This window comes from Typopeltis vanoorti, chromosome 9 (assembly GCF_054136105.1).
Source record: "Typopeltis vanoorti isolate ZY-2024b chromosome 9, IOZ_Tvanoo_1.0, whole genome shotgun sequence".
Classification (NCBI taxonomy): domain Eukaryota; kingdom Metazoa; phylum Arthropoda; class Arachnida; order Uropygi; family Thelyphonidae; genus Typopeltis; species Typopeltis vanoorti.
The window spans coordinates 113,293,459-113,318,799 of record NC_143557.1 but is presented as its reverse complement, the minus strand read 5'-3'; the positions used below and the strand labels follow the sequence as shown (position 1 = coordinate 113,318,799).

General features: G+C 36.0%; 1 protein-coding gene across 5 annotated transcripts in view; it reads right to left on the bottom strand.

Annotated features, from left to right (window-relative positions):
• The window catches only part of LOC150103432 (L-fucose kinase-like), a 455,316-nt gene that overhangs the window by 128,714 nt on the left and 301,261 nt on the right, over nt 1-25,341 (bottom strand). For all 5 annotated transcript variants that reach the window (XM_090397435.1, XM_090397431.1, XM_090397433.1 and 2 more), the window contains one exon: nt 13,925-14,079. In XM_090397435.1, the coding sequence (XP_090253561.1) occupies nt 13,925-14,079 (155 nt within the window). The remainder of the gene's footprint in view (nt 1-13,924; nt 14,080-25,341) is intronic.

The following is a 25,341-nucleotide window of genomic DNA, read 5'->3' as shown; positions in this document are numbered from 1 at the left end:
CAAATTGCCAGCCCATCCTCGTTTCGTTCAGTATCAAAGTAGATATCCAACAGGGTGCACCAAGAGAAGGTGAGGATTGGACATTAGGTCAGAAGCCCTGGTCGGTTCTCCGCATTCCTTGAAAGGCTATGTGGAGGTCTCCTCTCAGTTATACAGCTTTGACCCTTAAGCACCCTTAAAGACTGTCTCAGGAACGTATTTCGTTCATAACCTGGGGACTGCCTGTATTCAGGTTTTTGTTCTTTATTGTTGCTTGACAACTGTAATTGGTATTTTTTGTACCATTTTATGGTAGCATTACTTTAATATTGCAATATCTTAATCAACATATTAATAAATATATCAAGTAGAATACAAACATGAAAATCAGCAGATATGCTATAAAACTGAAAAAAAAATTACCTATTTCACAGAACCATTAATCAAATGGCTTTTATGATATATAGCCTCAAACCCAAATCCTAGGTCCAACTCATTGTAATGAAAATCAAGGCCTTATCCTTGTGAACAGGAAAAGTATAAAAGCATAAAAAGTATAAAAGTGCAAGCAATTGGGAGTAAGGAGAAAGTACTGTATGGAGATATGATGATATGAGGTGTACTTAACGAGAAAGTGATGAAAGCCTGTTTTCCAGGTATTAAGCTCAAGATGAGAGTGAAGCTGTTAGCTTGCAGAAGGGAGAAGTGAAAGAGTTGGTTGTTTAGGCAGACATAAATGATTTAAAAGGTGAGCAATATGCAATTATTCTTATTATATGGGGTATCACCATGAAGTCAAAAGACTCTTTGCAAGAGAGCAACACTAACCATTATTCGCACAATAACTATCATAAGTCTCTCTCCTTAAACTCATTCACAGTCAGAGCATTCGCAACTACCTCTGGCAATCCATTCACTAATTTAATCACTTTCCAAGCGAAAAATCTAGTCCACACACCTTACTAAGCACATTCTTATGCAACTTCCAGGAAGGACCCCTTAGTCTTCCCCTACTCCTCATCTATTGAAAATTTTCTTTCTTTCATATATTAACCTCCCTACTGGCTGAGGTGGATGAAATAGTGAATCAAATTGCACTTCTTATCCATGTTATTCAATAGGTGTTACAGAAGCATATCCAGATTTAGCTGGACGTCTATAGATATCATGGCCGGTTGGGGGGGGGGGGGTTAACCTTACAGAATCTCTTTAGTAACTTTAAGATTCTATCAGCTTCCCTCTCCTCAACCTGTCAACTAACCTCTAGATCACCAGCTAGATTACAGATCACAGATGAAGAGGATTAATTTCTAAATCCTCTTCGCCACTCTTGATCTCCAAGAAACCCAGACAACAATCTGTGCACAATAAAGATGAGGCCAAATCTAATGAGGCCTTCAAAAGAGGGATAAACCTCCCTAATTTTACTTTTCAATGTGTTCTTCAACCTGAGGAGGCCTATTCTTTGGCTGGTCCCAAGTCCAGATAAAGGGGGAAGGTTGACATCAGGAATGGTATCCGGTCATAAAAACAGCCAAAAACCTATATGATGAGTCAAGTGTTGCACTATTCGAGAACTGCTAGGGTCGTACCCTGTAAGCAACACACAAATACATTGCCCTACATCTGTGATACAAGGGCAAAGGCTAATGCATCAAGAGTGGGTGCAGCTAAAAAAAGCTAACTCCTAAGAGATTGAGGGGTGCCTCTGAATGTGGGGAGTATTACTAGATTTGATGAAAAGAAGAAGAGTGGAACATGTTGTGCATGCAAGAAACTAGGTGGCGCGGTAACAAAGCAAAAGAATTGGGAGATGGTTACAAGCTATTCTATAGTGAGCATCAGAGACAGAAAGAAATGGAGTGGGAATTATATTGTGTAAAGAAATGAAAGACTGTGTGGTGGAAGTAATTCATACAAATGATAGAATTATGTGTGTGAAATTAAACTATGAAGATTACATAGTTCATTTGATTATTGTGTATGCCACACAGGTTGGATGCACAGATAAAGAAAAGGATGCATTGGACACAAATGGATGGAGTGATGCAAGGACTGAAGGAAGATGAACACGTGATTAGTGGGTGTGATCTAAATGGACATGTAGGTAGGAAAAATTAACAGTATGAGAGAATACATGGAGGCAATGGGATACTGGAAGCAAATCAGGAAGGTTTAAGAATAATAGATTTTACAGATATATTTGAAATGATAAAGGGGGAAGCTCTAGTGAATACTTTCTTCAGCAAGAGGGCAGAACATCTGATCACATAGAAGAGTGGAGGCATTTGAGATCATTGACTATTTGATGTACAGAAGAACACATCTCAAGGAAGTGAGAAACTGTCGGGTAATTCTTGGAGACCACGTCACTTCACGACATCGACTATTTTGCATGGACTTGCATCTCAAAAGAGTGAAAACAACAAAAACCTAAGGAGTGCACAGGATAAAGGTGTTTAAACTAGAGGAAGAAGCAGTAAAGAACAGATTTAAAGAGATATACTTAAGGAGATTAAAAGAGATTTCAGTGATGTTCAGCAATGGTGGCAACACAGTGTGGACACAATCAGGAAATGTGGCAAGGAGATACGTATATATACTAGGAAAAACATCAGGCAAGATAAGAGAAAACAAGGAAAACTGGTGGCAGAAAGAAAATGTACAAGCGATACAAAAGAAGGAAAGCAACAAAGAAAGTTTGGGATGCCTTCCAAGGGGATGAAGATCGTGAACTCTCTCTATAGAGACAAAGAAGAAAGAAGCAAGAAAAGTAGTGGTGCAAGCAAAAGCATATAAAAATTTATATGATGAATTAGAAACAACTGAAGGACAGAAAGTTTAAAGATTGGCTAAATATTGGAGTCAAGTAATGAAAGACATCTCCAAAGTGAAGAAGATTAAGGGAGCAGAAATTATAATAAGAAAATCAGGATGATTCAGATCAGGTAGAAGGAATATTTTGAGAAGCGAATGAGGAAAAGGGGAGGCTGTCTGAGGAAGATGCAAAAAAAGTAGTGGTACAAGCAAAAGCAAAGGCATATGAAAATTTGTATTGGAAGAATTGGAAAGAAATGTCAGCAATTTTGTATGATAGAAAAGTTCCAGTGAAATTGAATGGAAAAATATACAGAACAGTAGTGAGACCTACAATGTTATAAGGAATGGAGACACTGCCTATGAAGAAGTCCAATGAAAGCAAGATTAGTGCTACAGAAATGAGGATGCTTCGATGGCTGTATGGAGTAACAAGGAAAGATTACATGAGTAATGAACACATCAGAAGTACTGTAAAGGTGAATGCAATTATAAACAAAATACAAGAAGCACAATTAAGATGGTATGGACATGTAATAAGGTGAAATGAAAAATATGATGGACAAAGTATCATGATGGTGGAAATACAAGGAGGAAGAAGAAGAGATGGAAAGATAATGTATAGGAAGATCTGAAGGAGAAAAACCTGGACAAAGATGCAGTCTACAACAGAAACCAGTGACAACTCATCAGAAACAGTGACCCCATATAGAAATGGGAGCAGCTGAAGAAGAATGTGTTCTTCAACGCTGAGTTATTTCATCAACTTTAGCAACATGTCGTCTGAACTTCAAATCCCTAGCTTCATTAATTTCCTGTGATCCAGTACCATCAATATCATATATCTTTTCATCCTTAAGTGCATTATCTTACATTTTCCAACATTAAATTGTCCTATCATCCTGCAGGATATCTACATTACCTTTATCAACTATTGCTCTCCTCAGTCATCATCAGCAAATAACCGAATATCCTCCTACCTCTAAATCGTTCCCTATATCATTAATACACAAATCAGAGAGTAGTGGCTCTAGTATGAAAAAAAATGTAACATGAGGATCCTGCATTGGAAGTAGGAGAAACACACAGAGGAAGAAGACTGTGGTTATCATGTAATTTGTTGTTTATAGTCATGCCACAGGTACCTTTAAAGATTAGACTCCCACAATGAGCCTTTTGACTCCAAGGAGATGCCTCATATAATAACCCTAAACCAATCATTATGTAATTGTCCTACATCATCATTATTATTATTATTACGTGACACCTTCAGGAAGTCCAAAGACTCATTGAGGGAGGGCACCTACTCTACAACTCTCCATCTCCACCACTCAAATCCACCAACTACAGCGAACTACCATCTACCACCACTAGTATTTTCACAGACATTCACAAACATCCATGCCCATGGCAGAGTTTGAACCTGCAGCCTTTTGGCTGGAGAGCGGATATGCTAACCACTTGTCCAACCAGGCTAGCATCAGGTTTCGACAACCACTCAAGATATGTTAAAGATACCAAGCAATCTTGTACCTTTACAAGCAATCTTGTATCTTTACCAAGCAATCTTTAACATATAGTATACCCAAGGTAAAAAAACTTTCTAAAACCACTCAAGATACCAAATGGTCTGTAATTTTCTAATTCTGTCTTGGATTTTGTCTTTATGTAATGGGACTATCTTACCCTTCATCCAGTCCTTTTGAACATTGCAACAGCTGAGACTTAGATTAAACAACTTTGTCAGAGGCATTGACAGTTTTCTTGCACATTCTCGTACCACACACATGCTGACAGTATGTCAGCATGTGTAGTATGAGAACTGTACCCTTGATAGCTGTATTCACACTGATATTTTTTAATATGTATCTCCAGTTTGTCAATATCAATTCTCACATCAGCTTATGTCACATCAGTAAACAAAGTCTCACCTGAATGCTACATCCTTGCAAAATGATCGCTTATTAGCTCAACTATTTCTTCTTCTTCTGTCACTTTCCTACCATTAGGCTTAGTAAAGTTATCCTTCCACAATCATTATTTCTCTTACATACTAATCACAATAAACCCTCTTGAATTTAGTTTGGTCTGCTTAGCTAATTTTCTCTCATAATCCAGTTTAGCCTTCCTTACCATACTAGTTGTCCTGCTTGCTTGCCTGAACTTTGTATTGCTCATGTACATGTTGATCACTTTTTGTTTATATTCCTTCCAAAATGCTTTTTCATGGCTCCTACTTTATATCACTACCCATCTATTTAATCCCAATGCAGGTTATCCTCCTAATCCTGAGTATGCAGTCAGTCCAATATAGTCTTTCACAAATGATCCCTGACCACTTCCCATGCATTACTGACATTCTTCCATAGCTTCTTATGCCATGGCACTGTTCCATGCCATCACCTAAGTTTGTCATAATCTTCAGCTTTGTAGTTACACATAAACCCCCTTCTTGACTGAGAATTTCACTTGTTGAGCAAATTTCCAGAATAAGATTGCATGGCTACTTTCCCCAAATTGAGGTAGTATTGCTAAATCTGTTCCTATAACAAGATCAAACATTCTTAAGTCCCTAGTCCCTTCAATTGCAAGTTTCAGGTAATTATATCAACCATATATCCTCATGGTTGAAGTCCTCCTCATGATAACTGCTTGGCCTGCACTCATTGTGCTAATCTGCTGATGTATTGTATCCACATCTTCCTTTAGACCCTCCCCCAAGTCTATAGCTGAAACCAACAATATATTTTGTACTATGACTATCTATCTCACACCAGACAACCTAAAAGGAACCATCTCCCTCAGATCTAAATTCCTCCTTAACTTGTATTTTTGTTGACTGAAGTTCTTTAATTATCATTAGTAATACCCAATCCCCCTGTCCTATCTTGTATCTTTCCCTCTATCTTCTCTGAAAATACAATATACCTTACATTCTATCCCTGTAACCACCTCATTCACTGCTGGAAGTTTTTTCACTTGGTTAGATTATAAATTATATATTTAGTTTAATCCTTTATCCAAGTGTAAGCAAACAAAGTTTGTGCCTGAAGTATCTTCAGGACTGGTGCAACACATGGCAAAGGTGGATTGACTTCATATCAGTTGCTTTGTATCCCATAATGCAATGCACATTTCCTTGGGGACATGTATAATGCTATGCATTATGGGAAGGGTCACCACCCAGACCAGTTTCGACCTTTATTGAGGTCTCTTCAGTGGGAGCCAGACCAACTGATACCAAGGTTGACCCTTCCAATAATATATAGCATTATACATGTCCACAAGGAGATGTGCTTTGCATTATGGGATACTAAGGCAAGTGATGTGAAGTCAGCCCACCTTTATCACGAGTTGTCCCAGTCCTGAAGATACTTCAGACACAAACTTTGTTTGCTTACACTTGAATAAAGGATTAAACTAAATATATAATTTATACATCATTTACTGTCAACTAGGTCTCGCTGATGGCAATAATTTTTGATCAAGTCGAGCTGACAATGCAAAAAAATCCTTTCTTTTATTTCTGATACTTCTAGCATTCATGTGCATGTATTTTGACATCTCCATGGGCACATAGTTATTATTATTATTATTATTCTGGCCTCCATGGAGTCAAAAGACTCATCGTGGGAGGTCCTTCCTAAGAAACACAAAGTCTATCAAGACTCATTGAGGGGAGGTCCCCTCCTAAGAAACACAAAGTCCATCATACCACTCCTTGAACTCATTGACCGTTTTCGCTCTCACCACTCCATCAGGCAATGCATTCCACTCCTTCAATGCATTCACAGTTTCCTTTCGTAACTTCCAGGGATGGCCTCTTGTCATCACTCCTTCCTGCTGTTCAACCAAGCAAAAGAACTCCCCAGTGTCAACCCTGTAACCACCCCTCAACAGTTTAAAAGTCTCAATCATATCACCTCTCCTTCTTCTATTAACCAAACTCTGCAGTCCACATTCCCTCAGCCGATCCTCATAACTATCATTTACAGTCCTGAAACCATCTTTGTTATCCGCCTTTGTACCCTTTCCACAGTTAATTTATCCCTTTCAAATCTTGGGGACCAAATCTGAGAACAATAGTCCAAGTGTGGTCTGATCAGGGTCTTATACAACTATGGATAATAATTTCCATAGAATGGAATAGAATTTCCACATAATTTCCATAGAAGCCCTTGAATAATATCATTACCAATCCATTCATATTCAAAATCTGGGAAACTGCCTCCAGCTGTTCATAATCATTTATGCTCTCACACTTATTTGTCTGGATATGGCTAGGCACGTGCTTGATTGCCCCCCCCGATATCTCTAGCTTCCCTAAATTTTGCTATTCCAATCTCTCTCACTGCACAATGCTTTCTCCAAATATTTAACTCCAAAGCAATTCAAATGCAGTCCATTAAATTCACTCTGTATATGTATAATTGCACACTAATCCTCCTGCATAATCTTCTCAATGACTCATCTGCAATCATAGCCCTACTTCTCAATTCTGTCCTATCATACTGAGGCAACAGAATCATAATCTTTACCTTCTCCCACTTCATTTAAACTTCTTTCAGGTCTCTAAGATGAATAGGTTGGTAATGACATTATAGAAGGGTAACTTGTGTATATCTTTTAAGATGGATTAAAAAATTTCTCAATACATGTGAAGCAAGGATAGAACAAGGATCACTCCCAGAAGTTGTGTAAGAATATGGTTAGTAAAGGATGTGTGGACTAGATTTTTTATTAGGGGAACTGAATGAGTGGAATGGATTACATAGGTAGATGCATAATCTTGAGTTTTAAGGAGAGTTACAATAGGTATTGTGTGAATAATTGGTAGTCTGAGTCTTCCACAATGAGTCTTTTGACTTCAAGGAGATCTATCTATCACTCAGTCTCCTCATGGCTGAAGGCTTGTGACCCTAACCACAATGTCTCTCCATTTCTTTTTGTCTTTTGTGGCAGCACTGGCCAACTCCAAAGTAAGTCTAGTGATCTTTTTAATCTGATTCAACCATCTTTGTATTGGGCATCCTCTTTTTCTGTATCTCCAAGGAGATACCTGGCATAATAATCCTAAACTGACTGTGATCAGCCTACATCAGGGGTTGGCAACATGCAGCTTGCGAGCAGAATTTAGCTCTTTGAACATGTAACTGCGGCTTTTTAACTTTTAGCATATACATAAAACAAGCACATGCAACAAACACATGTCAGTTTAGTTTTGTGATATCTATGTGAATTTATCGTTTTTTTCATGCTTACACGGTGATCAGAATATATTATGAAAAATTATGGCGACAACTACCGTGTTAGAGCAAAACTTTAGTTTAATATAAACCAAAATGAACACTCAACGTTTCGAACTTCATATCAAGGTCATCATCTGAAGCATACACATATTTGCAAAGAAACAAGCTGCACTATAATCTACATGGTTTGCTAAAGTTACTGACCAACTGTTACAACAATTATTGGCCTGACCTCTGGTGAAAAAAAAACATGTTTACTACATCAAAGCTAGAGTCCTATTATTATTATTATTATTATTATTATTATTATCTATTAGGTTACAAAATTAAAAAAATGTTGCTCTCTGGCCCAATCTAAAAAATTAAATTGGGCTGGAGAGCAACTTCATGTTTATATATATATATATATATATATATAAACAATTCTTGGTGCCTCTTGTGATGTGACACCTTTTTTGACAACTCGTATGGTAAAGTATAAGTTCTGCATCACTTCAACTTGAGTATTTACATCTGGGTCTGGCTCCCACTGACGAGACCTCAACAAAGGCCGAAACCAGTCTGGGTAGTGACCCCCCATAATGTATAATATCATACATGTTCACTAGGAGATGTGTTTTACATTATTGGAAAAACAAAGGATAGTGATCAGAGCTTACTCCACCTCTACTATTAGTTGCCACAGTCATGAAAGGTTTGCTTATGCTTGGATTCACCAAAACTTTTATAGTTTTTATATTCGGCACGAAACTCTTGTAGTTTTTCTGTTCGGCTTTGAAATAATGTTGGATTCAATATCCACTTAATTTGAATAATTTTGCATTGCTGAAGTAAAGCCTTTCGGCTCTCTTTTTTTCAGTATATAATTTTGTTTTGTTTTGTTATTAATAATTTTGTTTTAGCAAATATATACTTAATATTAAAGCTTTAAATATAATAATGTTACACATACTTAATGTGTATTTTTTTTGACTGTGCAGAACATAACTTTGTACCTCCCATTAAAATTGGGTTCATTTTACACCGATTCGGTTTATGCCTGTTTTTTCAGGAATGGAAGTGAGGCGTAAACTGAGGGCTGACTGTATGTGTATATATATATATATATATGGGAATAAATTTTTAACTTGGGTATATTGTATATTAGGATAACCAAGCAATTTTATATGCTTGGTTATTTTAGCTCCTAATCCCAAGTATGCAAACAATTAAGTTTGCGCCTGAAACAAAGTTCAAGTCTAAAGATGGTACAACACCAGGGCAACTCATTGTAAAGGTGGTTAAAGCTTTGATCACTATTCTTAGTATTTTCCCATAATGTAAAGCACATCTCACTAGAAGATGTATACTGCAATGCATTATGGGTGGGGTCACTACCCAGATCTAGCTACTCACTGAGGAGACCTCAAAAAAGGTCGAAACCGGTCTGGGTAGTGACCCCACCCATAATGCATTGCAGTATACATCTTCTAGTGAGATGTGCTTTACATTATGGGAAAATACTAAGAATAGTGATCAAAGCTTTAACCACCTTTACAATGAGTTGCCCTGGTGTTGTACCATCTTTAGACTTGAACTTTGTTTCAGGCGCAAACTTAATTGTTTGCATACTTGGGATTAGGAGCTAAAATAACCAAGCATATAAAATTGCTTGGTTATCCTAATATATATATATATATATATATATATATATATATATATATGTATAAACTATGTGATTATACATATAAATTTCAACCAATTGGTATGGAATAGTTTCCAATACAAGCTGAAAATTGTTTCAAGTCCTAAAGTATGCTAGAAACTAAATAGGCTGAATATGTGCCATCCAAATTCTTGGAATTTTTACGACACCATTATTGTTGAGATTAGGGCGGTTAATGAAAATTTCACAGGCTTCTTTAAATTTTCTTTCATACCAGGTTTTTGTATGATGTAAAGAGCAGGTACTTTTCCAATCAATTTGGTGTAGGGTATTGAGAGCATGATCTGAGAGGCCTGTTTCACCAAAGTTGTTATATTTAATGAGTCTCTTGTGTTCCTTTTTTTACGTATAGAGATTGTACGTCCAGTTTCACCAATATCTACTGCACTGTAACTTACAGTGCAGTAGATGCAATAAACTCCAGGATGTGCCAATGGGAGGAGAGGATCCTCAGAGGAGAGTTGAATATGTTTTTTTAATTTTATAGGTGGTTTAAAAGTGGCATTAAGATTATAATGGTGTAGGATTCTATTGATTTTTTCTGATAATCCTTTAATGTATGGGATGGCTATCGCTTTACTGTAACCTATATTCTTTTTTTGATGAAGTTTTATGAAGAACTTTATTAATAGTATTTTTGTTTTAGCCAGTATTTATAAATGTGTTGCTCACAATCTTTAATTCTTGTTTAAGAGCTTGTTGATTAGAGCAAATTGTTATAACTCTGTTTTTAAGGGTGTTAATGACTCCAAATTTTTGCAGTGGGTGGTGATATGAGTTAGCATGCATATATTGGCCAGTATGTGTCAGTTTGCAGTAAACCGTGAAGGATAGCCTGAGGGGAAACGTGTGACCAGTGTATCCAGGAACGGGAGCGAGTTCTGATTTTCAATTTCAATAGTAAATTGTATGCATTCATGTTGTTTGTTCAGGTGGCTAAGGAATGTGTTTAAAGTTGTTGACCGTGTGGCCAGATAATGAAAACATCATCAACATATCAAAGCCACACTGTATGTTTTAGAGGAATTAAGATCACTTTGCTCAAAACTTTCCATATAAAAGTTAGCAATTGGGAGGGGGGGGGGGTAGTGGTGAGCCCATGGCTGTACCTTCTTTTTTCTAGGTAAAATTTATTTTACCTAGAAAAAAATATATAGGTATAATTTGTGTGACTGATTGGGACATTTGTGAAAAAGGCAGAAACATCAAAACTGGCTAATAAATCATTTTTGCCGAGCGTTATGTTTTTAATTTTGTTTATAAAGTGTTGTGTGTTCTTTATATAGGAGGGGAATGACCTATCAACTCCTTGAATGTTGACACTAATTTCTTGGCTAGGTGATAATTAGGGCTGTCCATTCCTTCAACCATCAGCCAAAGTGGAACATTTTGTTTGTGTACTTTAGGAACACCATATATTCTGGGAGAACAGGCATAATGAGGTATAAGTTTTTTAACAGTGTCTGACTGCTAAAAAGTGATGGACTTAAGTAATTTCTCAGTTTTTTTTCTTCATTCTGTTAGTTGGATTATAGTTTACAAGTTGATAGGTGCTGTTATTAGAGACTAGTTGATTTATTTAATGGATGTAAGTTGATCTATCAAGGACAGTGGCATTACCTTCGTCCGATTTTGTTATAATTATATCTTGATTAGCTTTTAATGACTTGACTGCTACTAGTTCTGTCTTTGTAAGATTGCTATATAAGGTTTTCTTTTTATTCAGAACATTGCTGGTTTCTAAACAAATTTTATTAAGTCTCTTCCTATATTCATAGGAAGAGACTTAATGCCTCTTTCTATGTGGTATATAAAATCTAGTTTATTAACAGTTCTAGGCGCTATTGCGAAGTTAAGACCTTTATCAAATAATGCAAGCTGACTGTTATTCAAGGTGTGGCTTGATAAATTGATCACATGACTTTGCTTGCAGGTGGTTGGTCGCTCCTTGTCTCACTTGTTTGTCGCTCACTGTTACAGTTGTTAACTGGAGAAGAGATATCCTGATTGGTTGGATTCATATGATTGGCATTCAAATTTTGGCGTTGTTTTAAAATATGGAATTTGGCCTTTGTTAATTTCTAGAATATATTTAGCCGAATTGTCAGTGATTCTTTCAAGCACGTTCAAAATAACTGGATTCACACAACTAGAGAGTTCGGATTGTAAATTTAAAACCTGATTTTGAGTTATTCCTGGATTTTTGTGGACTGTTTGAATTTGCTCTCTAAGTATTGCTTTCTCTGTGCGTGCACAGATACGAAGTGCTTTAATGAGTTCTGATTTGAAAATCAGAACTCGCTCCTGTTCCTGGATACACTGGTCACATTCTTCCCTCAGGCAGTCTATTCTTCACCACAGTTTACCGCGGTGAAGGATAGACTCAGACTCACCACCCGTCACAAAAATTTGGAGTCATTAACACCCTTAAAAACAGAGCTATAACAATTTGCTCTAATCAACAAGCTCTTAAACAAGAATTATAGATTATTAGCAACACATTTATAAATAATGGCTATAACAAAAATACTATTAATAAAGTTCTTCATAAAACTTCATCAAAAAAAGAATATAGGTTACAGTAAAACGATAGCCATCCCATACATTAAAGGGTTATCAAAAAAAATCAATAGAATCCTACACCATTATAATCTTAATGCCACTTTTAAACCACCTATAAAAATAAAAAACATATTCAACTCCTCTAAGGATCCTCTCCTCCCATTGACACATCCTAGAGTTTATTGCATCTACTGCACTGTAACTTACCTTGTATTGGTGAAACTGGAATACAACACCTATACGTAAAAAAGAACAGAAAAGACACAATAAATATAACAATTTTGGTGAAGCAGGCATCTCAGATCATGCTCTGAACACCCTACACCAAATTGATTGGAAAAGTACCTGCCCTTTACATCATACAAAAACCTGGTATGAAAGCCTGTGAAATTCTCATTAACCATCCTAATCGCAACAATAATGGTGGCATAAAACTTCCAAGAATTTGGATGGCACATATTCAGCCTACTTAGGTTCCAGCATACTTTAGGACTTGAAGCAATTTTCAGCTTGTATTGGAAACTATTTCATACCAGTTGGTTGAAATTTATATGTATAATTACTAGATCAAGCACTCTCGAACCCCTAGCATATTCCATTACATGCTGTTTCAGGTAATTATCCCTTAGTAACTGCATAAAATCCATTTCCTTCCATCTATGTATCCTCTCCTCCTTCCAATCAATGTTACCATAGTTAAAATCCCCCATAATAATTACCTGTCCTCCACTCATTGAGTCTGTTTGCTGATGCATACCATCTCCATCATCTATTCCATCTCCTGGTCTGTAGTAGCACCTAACTGTATATTCTGTTCTGCTGGCCTCAATCTCACACAAGACAGCCTCAAATGTGCTGTCTGGTGTGAGACTGTCCTGCAGTCACACTTCTATTACCTTTGGTTGCAGTTTATCGGCTATCATCAATAACACTCCTCCTCCCCCCTATTCTTTTCTCTCTATTCTTCCTGAACACATACTATACCCTTCACATTCTCAAGAAACTGTCTGTAATTTCTCAGTATGTTTAAAAATGAAAATTAAGGCATACTTGCCTGATGTAGAGAGACTTGATAAAGAAGTTCAGCAGAGAAAGTCACATTAATTTGTAATTAATTGGATGTTTGTTACATTTTTTTTCAGTATTAATAAATAATATTTCAAAATGTATATTCTTCTTAATAAAACACTTTCCCATTCTATTCTATTTCATAATCCCCCTCTTCTACCTAGCATGAGTTGAGGTGTGACTCTTCAGATTCTTTTTTTTTAGATAAAAAATGGCTCTTTACTCAAAAAAGGTTGCTGACCCCTGGCGTACATAAAGGACCTAAGACACTCGGACTATAATAGATATTACACAGAACAGATCAACGATGAAGCACATGTATCACATCTCAACACGACATACACTATCAGTTTAATAATCATTCTATCAATGTCAGTTTATGTATTAAAAATCATACGCACAACTGTATGTTTTCTAATTATAAATATTTTAATCCTGTTGAAGTATGCTACAGTGTGTACGAAACGCATAGAATAATTAATAACATTTTTTACTTTCAATATCAGTATTACTGTAACATGCACATTTTTAAACGACTAATTACCTTCAAGAGTTTAAAAGCATTAGTCCACGCTTTATTAGAACCAGGGCCACTCCTTAGTCCCCCTGCCTTTCCAGCCATATTTCCTAAAAGATCAGCAACAGATGACAGCGTTCGAGATAAAACTGATGGGTTCTGACCTGCCACCGATAATGCCACTGAAGAAAATGTGTGCATATTATATCAATGGGACTGTAAGGAAGTATAAAAGTAAATTAAAAAAAAAAAGTATTTTTTTATTAAATCTGGAAAAGTAGAATATACAAACTTTTACTATTATTTTTTAATTCATTCTTTTTTTGACCCCCCCTCCCCCTTTTTTTTTTTGGTGCTTGTTATACCAGTCCAAAGCTGTTTAATAGTATCCTGGAAGAATCTCTTGGAATGAAGTGCAGACTATACAGCAGATGAGAAAGAATTTCAATTTTAAATTCTTAAACGGTAGTATCAGCTAATGAGGTTAAGAATTATGATGATGTAAGAAAATATTTTTTGATAAACTTTTTTTTCTTTTTTATTTTAAATCTTTTGAACTTTTCCACTCATTCATACACTTTTCACAATACTGTGCTAACAGTGGTTCTGTAATTTTCAAAATGTTTGATCCCTTCTAACCATATAAAAATCCAATGTCAGTCTAAGGCAGGGGTCGCCAAACTTCTTTGACCGTCGACCCCTTCAAGAGTTTCTCGACTTTTTATCGACCCCCTCTATTTTACTATTATGTAATTATAATAGGATAAGCAAATTATGCGAGTTTTTAGATTGTTTATTTTATAGTTAGCATTTATTGTATGTATAATATAGTGTATATTATTATATTGGCTTAACGTCAAAAGGATACGTTTTTGTTTTTGACGTCCTTCTTAACATTACATATTTGATAGGAGGGATAAATAATATATAAAATATAAAATTTTATTTAGATAACAAAATAACGATAATACAATCTTCCTTATATATATGAAAATAAGACTTTTATTAACTTAGTATACAATTTACTAATGTTGTTCAGGGTGTGCTTAGTGACTCTTGACAAGATTAGCAATGTTGGGTTCAAAATTAGTAAGTTTCAGCCTTAAATCGCCACGGAATTCTATATCTAGCTTATTTCTTTGTTTTGTTAAAATGGAATTAACATGGCTGAAACCAGCTTCAACATGTACAAGCTTGCAAATGCAAGCAAAAAAGGGGAGTACCACTTTAGAAAGTTTTTGGATATTTTTCTGCATTTATATTCATCCAAAAGTAACTTAAAGTCCTATTTTTAAAAAGCGTTTTAGCTTCAAGATCATTTTTAGAATCTGAAGCTGCCATTGTGGTTACTGGGGTTGTAACAAAATAATTAAAATTGAAGTCAGTAAGCAAAAGTAATAAGTCTAAATAATATACCGACTCACGTATTTCTGTAGGATGTACAAAACTACCAGCCCTTCTCAACTCTTCAATATAGAGAAATTTAGTTCGTGAATGAATAACGATTGAATTATAATATGTATGTTGATGAATTTTAGAACATTAACGCTCACTTGCATGTCGATGAGCAAAAATGAGACTGGGATCGAATACATGTAAGAATAAGTAAATAAGCAACCACGCATGTGTTGCAATCTCGCTCCCGCTGCGCCGGCCAGGCGGGAACCACTGACATCTGCTTATTGGTAAATACGTCATTTTGGCATACTTGATTGGCCTCCATAACTATTTTCATGACCTTGCTCCATCTTACAGGTCATATTCATGTCACTGTTCCCATGATTCACTCTTAATTGCATTGTCATTCAGGATGGAGGTAATCCAAGTTAACCGAATCAAATATTACCCATACAATGATGTCTTATATTTTTCTATCGACCCCTAATAATATTATATCGACCCCTGGGGGGTCGATATCGACCACTTTGGCAACCACTGGTCTAAGGATAAGTAGAGAAATCACAGAAGTCATCTTATTTTGGTGCCTTTATAATGCCAGAGAACACTATACTGAGAATGGCTGAGTGAAGGGTGGAAAGAGGAAACATGAATGAAGTTATGGTTTGAGTTGCCAAGTGGAGAAGTAACATCTATAGTGCATATGGAAGAAGAGCTGTTAAGAAAAAATCAGGTCATTAAGAAAAATTATTTTGGGTAGATGGATATCTGTATTAGATTGCTGCTAAATCATTATTTCTGATAGCTTGATCAAGGGCAATAGATAAGGTTAGCCATTTTGTGTTGTAGACAATGAAGTCCACCCACAGGATAGATAATTCCTCTCACTAATTGGGTATTTTAGCTGCAAAATAAAAAATAAATAAATCAAGTTTTAGAGATAGTTAATCCTAGTGGTTAAAATAGTTATCAACATTTGGAGAGCAATGGATAACAATTAATGCCACAAATATGGGAAATTTTGAGTCAGAGAAGATCAAATGGGAGGAAGATTCAAAGTTTAGCACTTTCTGCTATGGAATTGTTAATAATTAGTGGATATTTATATAGAGGATATTCATAGATATTATCATAATATTAATTCTACCATAGAGATGATCTTTGTTTTTAACAATTATTTTTTTAATTCCAAGTGTACCTATATATTATTATATGCACAAAGGTTCACTCCAATTGGTGTAATGACCTTTTTTTACTATTTCTTTCAGAATCCAAATAAATCACTGACTCAAGACCAAAATACAAAATAAACACATTTAATATAACAAAAACAATATATATACACACTTCAAAACAAATATTACATAACTAACTACAAATTAATTGGATCCAAGTCCTTTTAAAAATAAACTTACACTTAAGACTAGACTAAACACTTTGTTTGCACAATGACAAAATGTTCATAGTCAGTTTCTCTCTCTGTCAAGGCCCTTTTCCGAAGATATATGACTTTATTCTTCATTTTCACAGGATCCTTTTTCTTCACTCACGTAGCACACATTTAATTCTTCCTAACTTAATTCTGTCTCTTTTCTTCAGTAGAAATAATAGTCAGATCCGGCGTCCTTAATACAGATGAAACTTCCTAATCAGAGTTTTCTCAAACACTCCTTTAGAACATAAATAGCAACTTCTTCTTTTATTCACTAATGTTTATTGACAGTCTTAACTCTTCCACTTTAAAAGAATTTACAGTTCTACGATTCCTTTTTGGAACCTATTATAAATCTTTCAATTAGCATTTCCTCCAATATTCCTTTTAAAATGCCTATAGCAATATTTCCCTTTTATTTATCAATACTTATTCCACTTTAAACTTAATAGTTTCATGATTCCTTTTTCGGAATATACTATTAATTTTCCTCCGACTATCACATAAAAACTTAAGTTCCTCCTAATCTAAATATCTGCCGGCTTGTGTTCTAATTTTCTTCCGAACGCTATCCTTGTTTACTCTCCCGTTGCTTCGATACCGAACTTGTCAGTTGTCAATCACACATCAAACTTCTCGGTGAGCATGCGCACTCCATGAAACTGGTAAGCAAGAAGTTAGGTATAAATAATGGCTGACACGTTGTCTCCGTTAGCGACAAGAGAATGTCTTCATAAAAACACAAAACTTAATATTTTAAATTACAATAAAATTCCTGTAAGTAATACAAATATCAAATCCTGTAAGTACATAAATTTTTAACTGCTTTACATATCATTTTAGACAAAACAATTTCAATAACAGGCACATCGCAAGTGTCGACAATGCGTGTTATGAAACTAAAACTAACAAACATTCTAACATAAACAATATGTAAAAATATTCAGAATTTTAAATTATGATTATTTTTACAGAATGACAGTTATGAATGCATACATGTCACTCTTGTGGTAAAAGGAGTTGTGTAAGATGTAGTTTGGAGCTGAGGTGGATGGTAGTTATTGAGATTACCAGCTGAAGTTATATTAGGAATATTATTATTGTTATTATCAGACCTCCATGGAATCCAAAGATTCAATGTGGGAAGTCCCAATGTCACACTCAAATTTCACCATACTCTGCTTTAAATGCATTCGCTGTTTCCACACTCCCACACTCAGGTATGGCATCTAACCATGCACCCACCCCATGAAAACACTTCTTATCCCTCTGCTCACACATCCTTATACAGCTTCTAGGAATGGCCTCCTGTCCTCTCTCCGATGAAAAAATGCAAAATCGCATCCACCACATCTGGTAATAAACCTTTATCAGCTTATATGTCTCAATCATATTCCACCTACTCCTATCTTCCAAACTGCAAATTGCATTAATTCAATCTATCTTTCTTTTATTATTATTAATATTATATAGGTGTATCCATGTAGTCACAAGACTCACACTACAATAACTTACACCTTCCTTAAATTCATTCACTGCCAATGCACACACAACTACTTCTGGTAGTCATTCACCAAGCAAAAAATCTACTCTACACATCCTTACTAGCCACACTCTTACACAAGTTCCAGTGTGACCCCTAGTTCTCTCTCTATTGATCATGTATTAATCTTTTGTCTCAAATCTTATAGAACCCCTAGTAACTCATAAATTACTTTCATGTCCCCTATTTTTCCATCTTTCAATTAAACTTTTCAAACCACACGCTCTTAATCTATTCTCATAGGCAGCATTCCATAGACTTGTCATCATCTTGATTGCTCTCTGGAAAAAAATCCAGGTGACCAAATACAGCAGTGAAGATGTAGCCAAATCATAGACGTACAAAGAGGAATAATAACCTCTTCATCTTTATTGTTAGTGTCTTTTTCAACATAATATTTTGAGCTATTTTTTTCCCAATGTTTGAAGTATTCTCTCTGAACTGGAACTCTGTCCACACGTACTCCAATCTCTGGCCTCATCAATTTTCTGCAATCTAATACCATCAGTGCAATACACAGTACACAATCTTTTCATCCCAAAGTGTACAACCTTAGATTTTGCAACATTAAATAGATAACTTTTACCTTTGCATGCGATGAAAATTTATTTAAATCATCCTGCAAGATATCTACACCACCTTTATCAGCTACTGCCATCTCCTGTTTTGCATCATCAATAATGCTCCCTCTAGGCTGTGTGAGTGCACCACAGTCAAAAAGGAAGCACATACACCTAGTAACTGCATGCACAAAATTTTTTTTTGTATTCAGAATTTCTAATTTACAGTCAATGATTTTGAACATATACTATAAAAATGAATTATATAATAAATTAAATTATACTTATCACTTATTTTATTTAGTAATTTCTCCAACAGCTCCACTCCAATATTACTCTAACCCATTCCAACTTAATACACTCTAATTAGTTATTTTTAGCCTACACTGTGTGGGTGAATTGTTGCTGATGTCAGAGTTGCAGAGGTATATCTGTTTAGTGTCTACTATTCACACAGTACAGTCACTTGAATTCATGCACACAGTGATGAAGTTTTGTAGCTACATGAATTTAAGTGAATCAATTTAGTGCTCACAATTTTACAGGTTAGACAAAAAAAAGGAGCTATATTAATATGAGAAATATCACATTAGCTCTACCTTTAATCTTTCTCTGAAGAGATGGCAAAAAGCTATAAAATGCATCTCCCAAGATGTTATGTGGCCAGCATGGAAGATTAGGCCACAACTCCTCCACCACAATGCCAAGAAGAAAAAATTAAGGCCACAAAGCCCATGGCCAAAATGGACAAACACTGGCTGTGACTAAATTTCCCCAACTATATGACTACTCTGATTGAAACCATTTATGGAGGCCAGAGCATGATGTAGCTTTCCCAAATAATAAGCAATACTGCAATATCCCAAAGAATTCATAAATAGAACAGTAATCAATGCAATCTTCTTTTCCTCTATATAGGAACACTTAATTGCCGTACGCTTAAACGCTTACCATCTTACAACAAGAACTAAAACATATTAAATGGGTTTAAGTGAAGTTCATAGGCAGGATGAACATTTAATAAAACTAAAAAATGGAGACTACTTATACTATTATGGGAAAACTAAAGGACAATACGAGTTGGATTTCTAATTAATAAAATAATTACACACCTCATAGAAGAATTTAATTATACAGATGAAAGAATAATAGAAATCAACACTTAAAATAAACTCCAAACTTAATATTTGGATGATCCTGATTTTATGACTCACTGCAGCACACTCTAGACAAAAAAGAAATAGAAACCAAAACTTTACTATAGTAATGGGCGATTTTAATGCCAAAGCAGGTCATTTCATTCATCAAATAGGCACAACAGGACCATACATATATGGTACAAGCAGCAACTAAGGAATGGCTCTTACAGAATTCTCTATCAGTAACAAGCTTTACATTATGAATACATTTTTTAAGAAAGCCCTCCATGAGAGCTTTCTTAAAAAATTTCTCCATTTGGACATGGAGAAGTTGAAATGGAGAAATAAAAAATTAAATAGATTATATGCGGTGCAATAATAAAGAAACAGTTCAAGATACCTCAGTACTAAATTAAGTAAAAACAGAAAGTGAACACTGACTGATGATAGCCAAAATTAAAATAAACCCCAAATTGGAAAGAATAAAATGGCTAAACAACAAAAAATCAAGAAGATTTTGTAAAACCTATTGAAAACAAAAAGAAGGATTATGAAGAAAATCTCAATCAAAAACTAGACTTAATAAACATATTTGAAGGAGACATAAATAAAATAAGCAAAAACCTAATGGAATAATAATCTCAGCAGTCAATGAATTCAAAAGCAACAAACAACAAAAAGATCATAAACTTTCAGAGGAAACCTTAAAACTAGTATAAAAAGAGTTGAAATATGAAACAAGACAAAAACTTAACTTCTAAGATAGAATATGCAGAGCTATGCAAAACAATAAGGAAAAATGATGAGAAATAAAATAAGATCTTATAACACTACAAAAATAAAAGAAACAATTGAAAACAATAAAAATATGAAAATACTAAGAAAACATTTAGCAATTGGCAAAAGTCAAATAACTGCAAAAAAAGAAAAGAATGGAACTACAATAAGGAACCAAGAACAAATCCTAGGCAGGCCAGAAGAATTTTATAAAGAGCTCTATAGTGATCCTTCAATAGATAAATCAAATATAAATAACTCTTCTATATAGCATATAGAATTCATCTCCCCATTCGCCTCAGATGAAATAAAACAAGCATTAAAACAAATGAAAAATGGAAAATGTCCTGGTGAAGACCTAATTCACATAGAATTAATTAAATGGGGAGGAAACAACATAATTCACCATGTCACAAATTAACTAAATCTATGCCTAGAAGAGAGGAAGGTACCAGAAAACTGGAAGAATGCTACTCTGATACTGTTATTTAAAAAAGGGGACAAAGAAGAAGTAAAGAACTATAGACCAATTAGTATTCTCTCTGATCTGTACAAAATTCTCACAAAAGTAATAACAAACAAACAGGTTAACTCCTCTTATAGACTCAAATCAACCAGTAGAACAAGCAGGATTCCGTAAAGGCTTTAACACTATTGATCATATTCATGCAGTAAAACAAATAATAGAAAAACCAGAAGAAAACCAATTGCCTCCCTGTTTAGCCTTTATTGATTATGAAAAAGCATTTGATTCCATCAAAACTAATGCAATAATCAAAGCACTCCAAAATCAGGAAGTTTCTGGAGAATATATGGACCTCCTCCAGGAAATATACTACACTGCAACAGCAACAATTCAACCTCACACGAGTAGCAATAAAATATCAGTTGATAAAGGTGTCTGACAAGGAGACTATCACCCAACATCTTTACAGCAATCCTTCAAGAAATATTTAATAATATAAACTGAACAAACTTTAGTATAAAAATTAATAACAATAACTTAACACACCTAAGATATGCAGATGATATTATAATTTTTGCAAACACTCCAGAAGACCTTAATATAATGATAGAAGACCTATATTAAAAAAGCAGAAAAGTTGGTCTACAAATAAACAGAGAAAAAACTAAAATCACATTTAATTATTTTGTAACACCAAAAAACATAATAATAGAAAACAATTTCTTGCAAAGAGTCTCTTCATATACATACTTAAGTCATCTCATTGATCTAAACTGTGACCTCCAAAAGGAAATAAATAGGAAAGTTCAACTTGCCTGGAGTGCATTCAGAAAATTAAAAAGCATTTTTCAAAATAATGATGTCCCACTCTGTTTAAAAATTATTATTATTATTATTATTATTATTCTGGCCTCCATGGAGTCAAAAGACTCATCGTGGGAGGTCCTTCCTAAGAAACACAAAGTCTATCAAGACTCATCGAGGGGGAGGTCCCCCCCCCCTAAGAAACACAGAGTCTATCATACCACTCCTTGAACACAATGACCGTTCTCGCTCTCACCATTCCATCAGGCAATGCATTCCACTCCTTCAATGCATTCACAGTTTCCTTTCATAACTTCCAGGGATGGCCTCTTGTCATCACTCCTTCCTGCTGTTCAACCAAGCGAAAGAACTCCCCAGTGTCAACCCTGTAACCGCCCCTCAACAGTTTAAAAGTCTCAATCATATCACCTCTCCTTCTTCTATTAACCAAACTCTGCAGTCCACATTCCCTCAGCCGATCCTCGTAACTATCATTGTACAGTCCTGAAACCATCTTTGTTATCCGCCTTTGTACCCTTTCCACAGTTAATTTATCCCCTTCAAATCCTGGGGACCAAATCTGAGAACAATAGCCCAAGTGTGGTCTGATCAGGGTCTTATACAATGGAATGATAACTGTTTTATCTCTGCAGGTCAGTGTCCTTCTCATTATTGCAGCAATCCTTTGTGTTACCTTCACCACCTTTGCAATCTTCTTCTTCTTCTTCTTCTGCAGCTTCTCCCACTTAAGTGGGGTCACTGTTTGTAATGAGTCTCTTCCACACCTTCCTGTCTCGGGCTGTCACCACAATCAAGTTCTTCATCTTCAAGTCCTCTTCTACCAGCTCCCTCCATCTCTTCTTTGGCCGCCCACGCTTCCGCCTTCCTTGCACATCCATCTGCATGACCCTTCTTCCCACATATTCGTCCTCCCTCCTCATCACATGACCAAACCATCTCAACCTTGCCTCCTGTATTTTCGCTCCTAAGTTCGTAACTTTCACTGTTCCCCTGACATAGTCATTTCTCCGACGATCCTTTCTGGTCACACCGCACATCCACCTAAGCATTCTCATCTCTGCTTCTTCCATCCTGCTGATATTATTTTTCCTCAGGGCCACAGTTTCTATAGCATATGTCTTAGCTGGCCTCACTACTGTCCTATAAATTTTGCCTTTCAGATTGATTGGCACCCTCTTATCGCATAACACTCCAGTCATCTCCCTCCAGTTCCTCCAACCCGCTTGTATCCTGCATCCCACTTCCTTCTCAGCTCCTCCATCTTCTTCCACTGTTGAACCTAAGTATCTAAAGTCTCTCACCTTCCTGATGACATTTCCTTCCAGCTCCAGATCTGTCTCCTGGCCGCCACCGCCCACTGTGTAGCACATATACTCTGTCTTACTTCTGCTTAGTCTCATACCTCTCTCTTCCAGTACTTTTCTCCATCTTTCCAGTTTAGTTCCCGCTTCTTCTCTTGAATCTACACACAACAAGATGTCATCTGCATACAACATTGTCCAAGGCGCATCTTTTCTCACCTCCTCTGTTACCACCTCCATCACAATATTAAACAGAAACGGACTTAATGCTGACCCTTGATGCAAGCCAACTGTTACTTGAAAACTTTCTGTCTGTCCCAAACAGGTCCGAACACTCGTCTTCACATTTCTGTACATTTCCCGCACCAACCTGACATATTTCTCTGGCACCTTCTTCTCCCTCAGACACCTCCAGACTTCTTGCCTTGGCACTCTATCATATGCTTTCTCCAGATCAATAAATACCAGATGTAGCTCCCTTTGTTTCTCTCGATATTTTTCCATCATCTGCCGTAACCCAAAGATAGCATCTGTTGTTGATCTACCAGGCATGAAACCAAATTGTTCCTTTGTAATCTCCACCTCTTTCCTCAATCTACCATCAAGAACTCTTTCTAGGATTTTCATTGTGTGGGACATCAACTTTATTCCTCTGTAAGTTTTACAGTCACCACCTTTGCAATATGTCCCCTAAATTTCAGGTTTCTATCAATCATCAACCCCAGATCTCTTGTCTCCCCTACTTCCTCCAGTATAACTCCTCCCATACAGTATGCAGTGTCCCATCGATGTTTCCCAAACCTCAGGACCTTACATTTTGCTGAATTAAACCGACACCCCCATTCATTTGCCCATCTATCTAGCTTATTCAAATCCTCTTGCAGGGCTGCCTCATCTGCACTATTACTAATAATCCTTCCCAGCTTCGCATCATCTGCAAGCAACTGAATATCGCCTTGCAATCCACTGACAATGTCATCGATATAAAGATTAAACAATATAGGTCCTAGTACTGAGCCCTGTGGGTCCCCACTTGTAACCCTCTGCTTCCTTGAAACTGCCTCACCATACACAACTCTCTGATACCTATCAGACAGCCAATCCTGAATCCAGTTGACCAATCTGACATCCAGACCCATGTGCTGCAACTTAAATATCAGCTTATCATGTGGTCAAATGTCTTTGCTAAGGTCTAAGAAAATGGCAGTATATGCCTTTCCCTCATCTAATACTCTTGTAACTTTATCATAAAAGGCTAGCATATTGCTAAAACAAGAGTACCCCTTTACAAATCCAAGTTGACTCTCACAGATAACATTACCCTCATCTGCCCAATGCCGTATATGGTCCTTCACTACTTTCTCCAAGATATTACTAACTACTGATGACACACAAACTGGTCTATAATTAGACACTTCCAGTCGGCTACCACCCTTATGCAATGGCACTATCTTACCTTCCTTCCATTCCATGAGCACCTTTCCAGCAGCCAGACTTTCATTGAAAAGCCAGGTCAAAGGCACTGTCAGTTCTCAAAACTCGTGGTGAAATACCATCCAGTCCCACAGCTTTAATGACATCCAGAGTACTCAGTATTTGAAACACACTCTCCTTCTGTACCTCTAAACCTTGAACCTGTCCTATCCCTCTAGCATTAAAACTGACTCCTCCAGGATGAAATACTCCAATAAAGTGTTCATTGAACAATTCTACTATGTCCTCTGCATCAGTCACTCTATTCCCATTTTTATCCCACAATATCATTCTTCCACAGTCATTTCTCCTCCTACTGGCCACATATCTAAAAAATTCCCTAGGATTTTCTTTGGATCTTAGGGCTAATCTCCTCTCATATTCCAGTTTCGTCTTCCTTACCATACTAGTCACTCTTCTAGCCTGTATCTTATACTCTTCATGCATCTTCTCTTCTCCTGTCTCCTTATATCTCTTCTACAGCCTCTTTTTCGCATGCAATTCCTGTTTAATATTTTATGTCATCCACT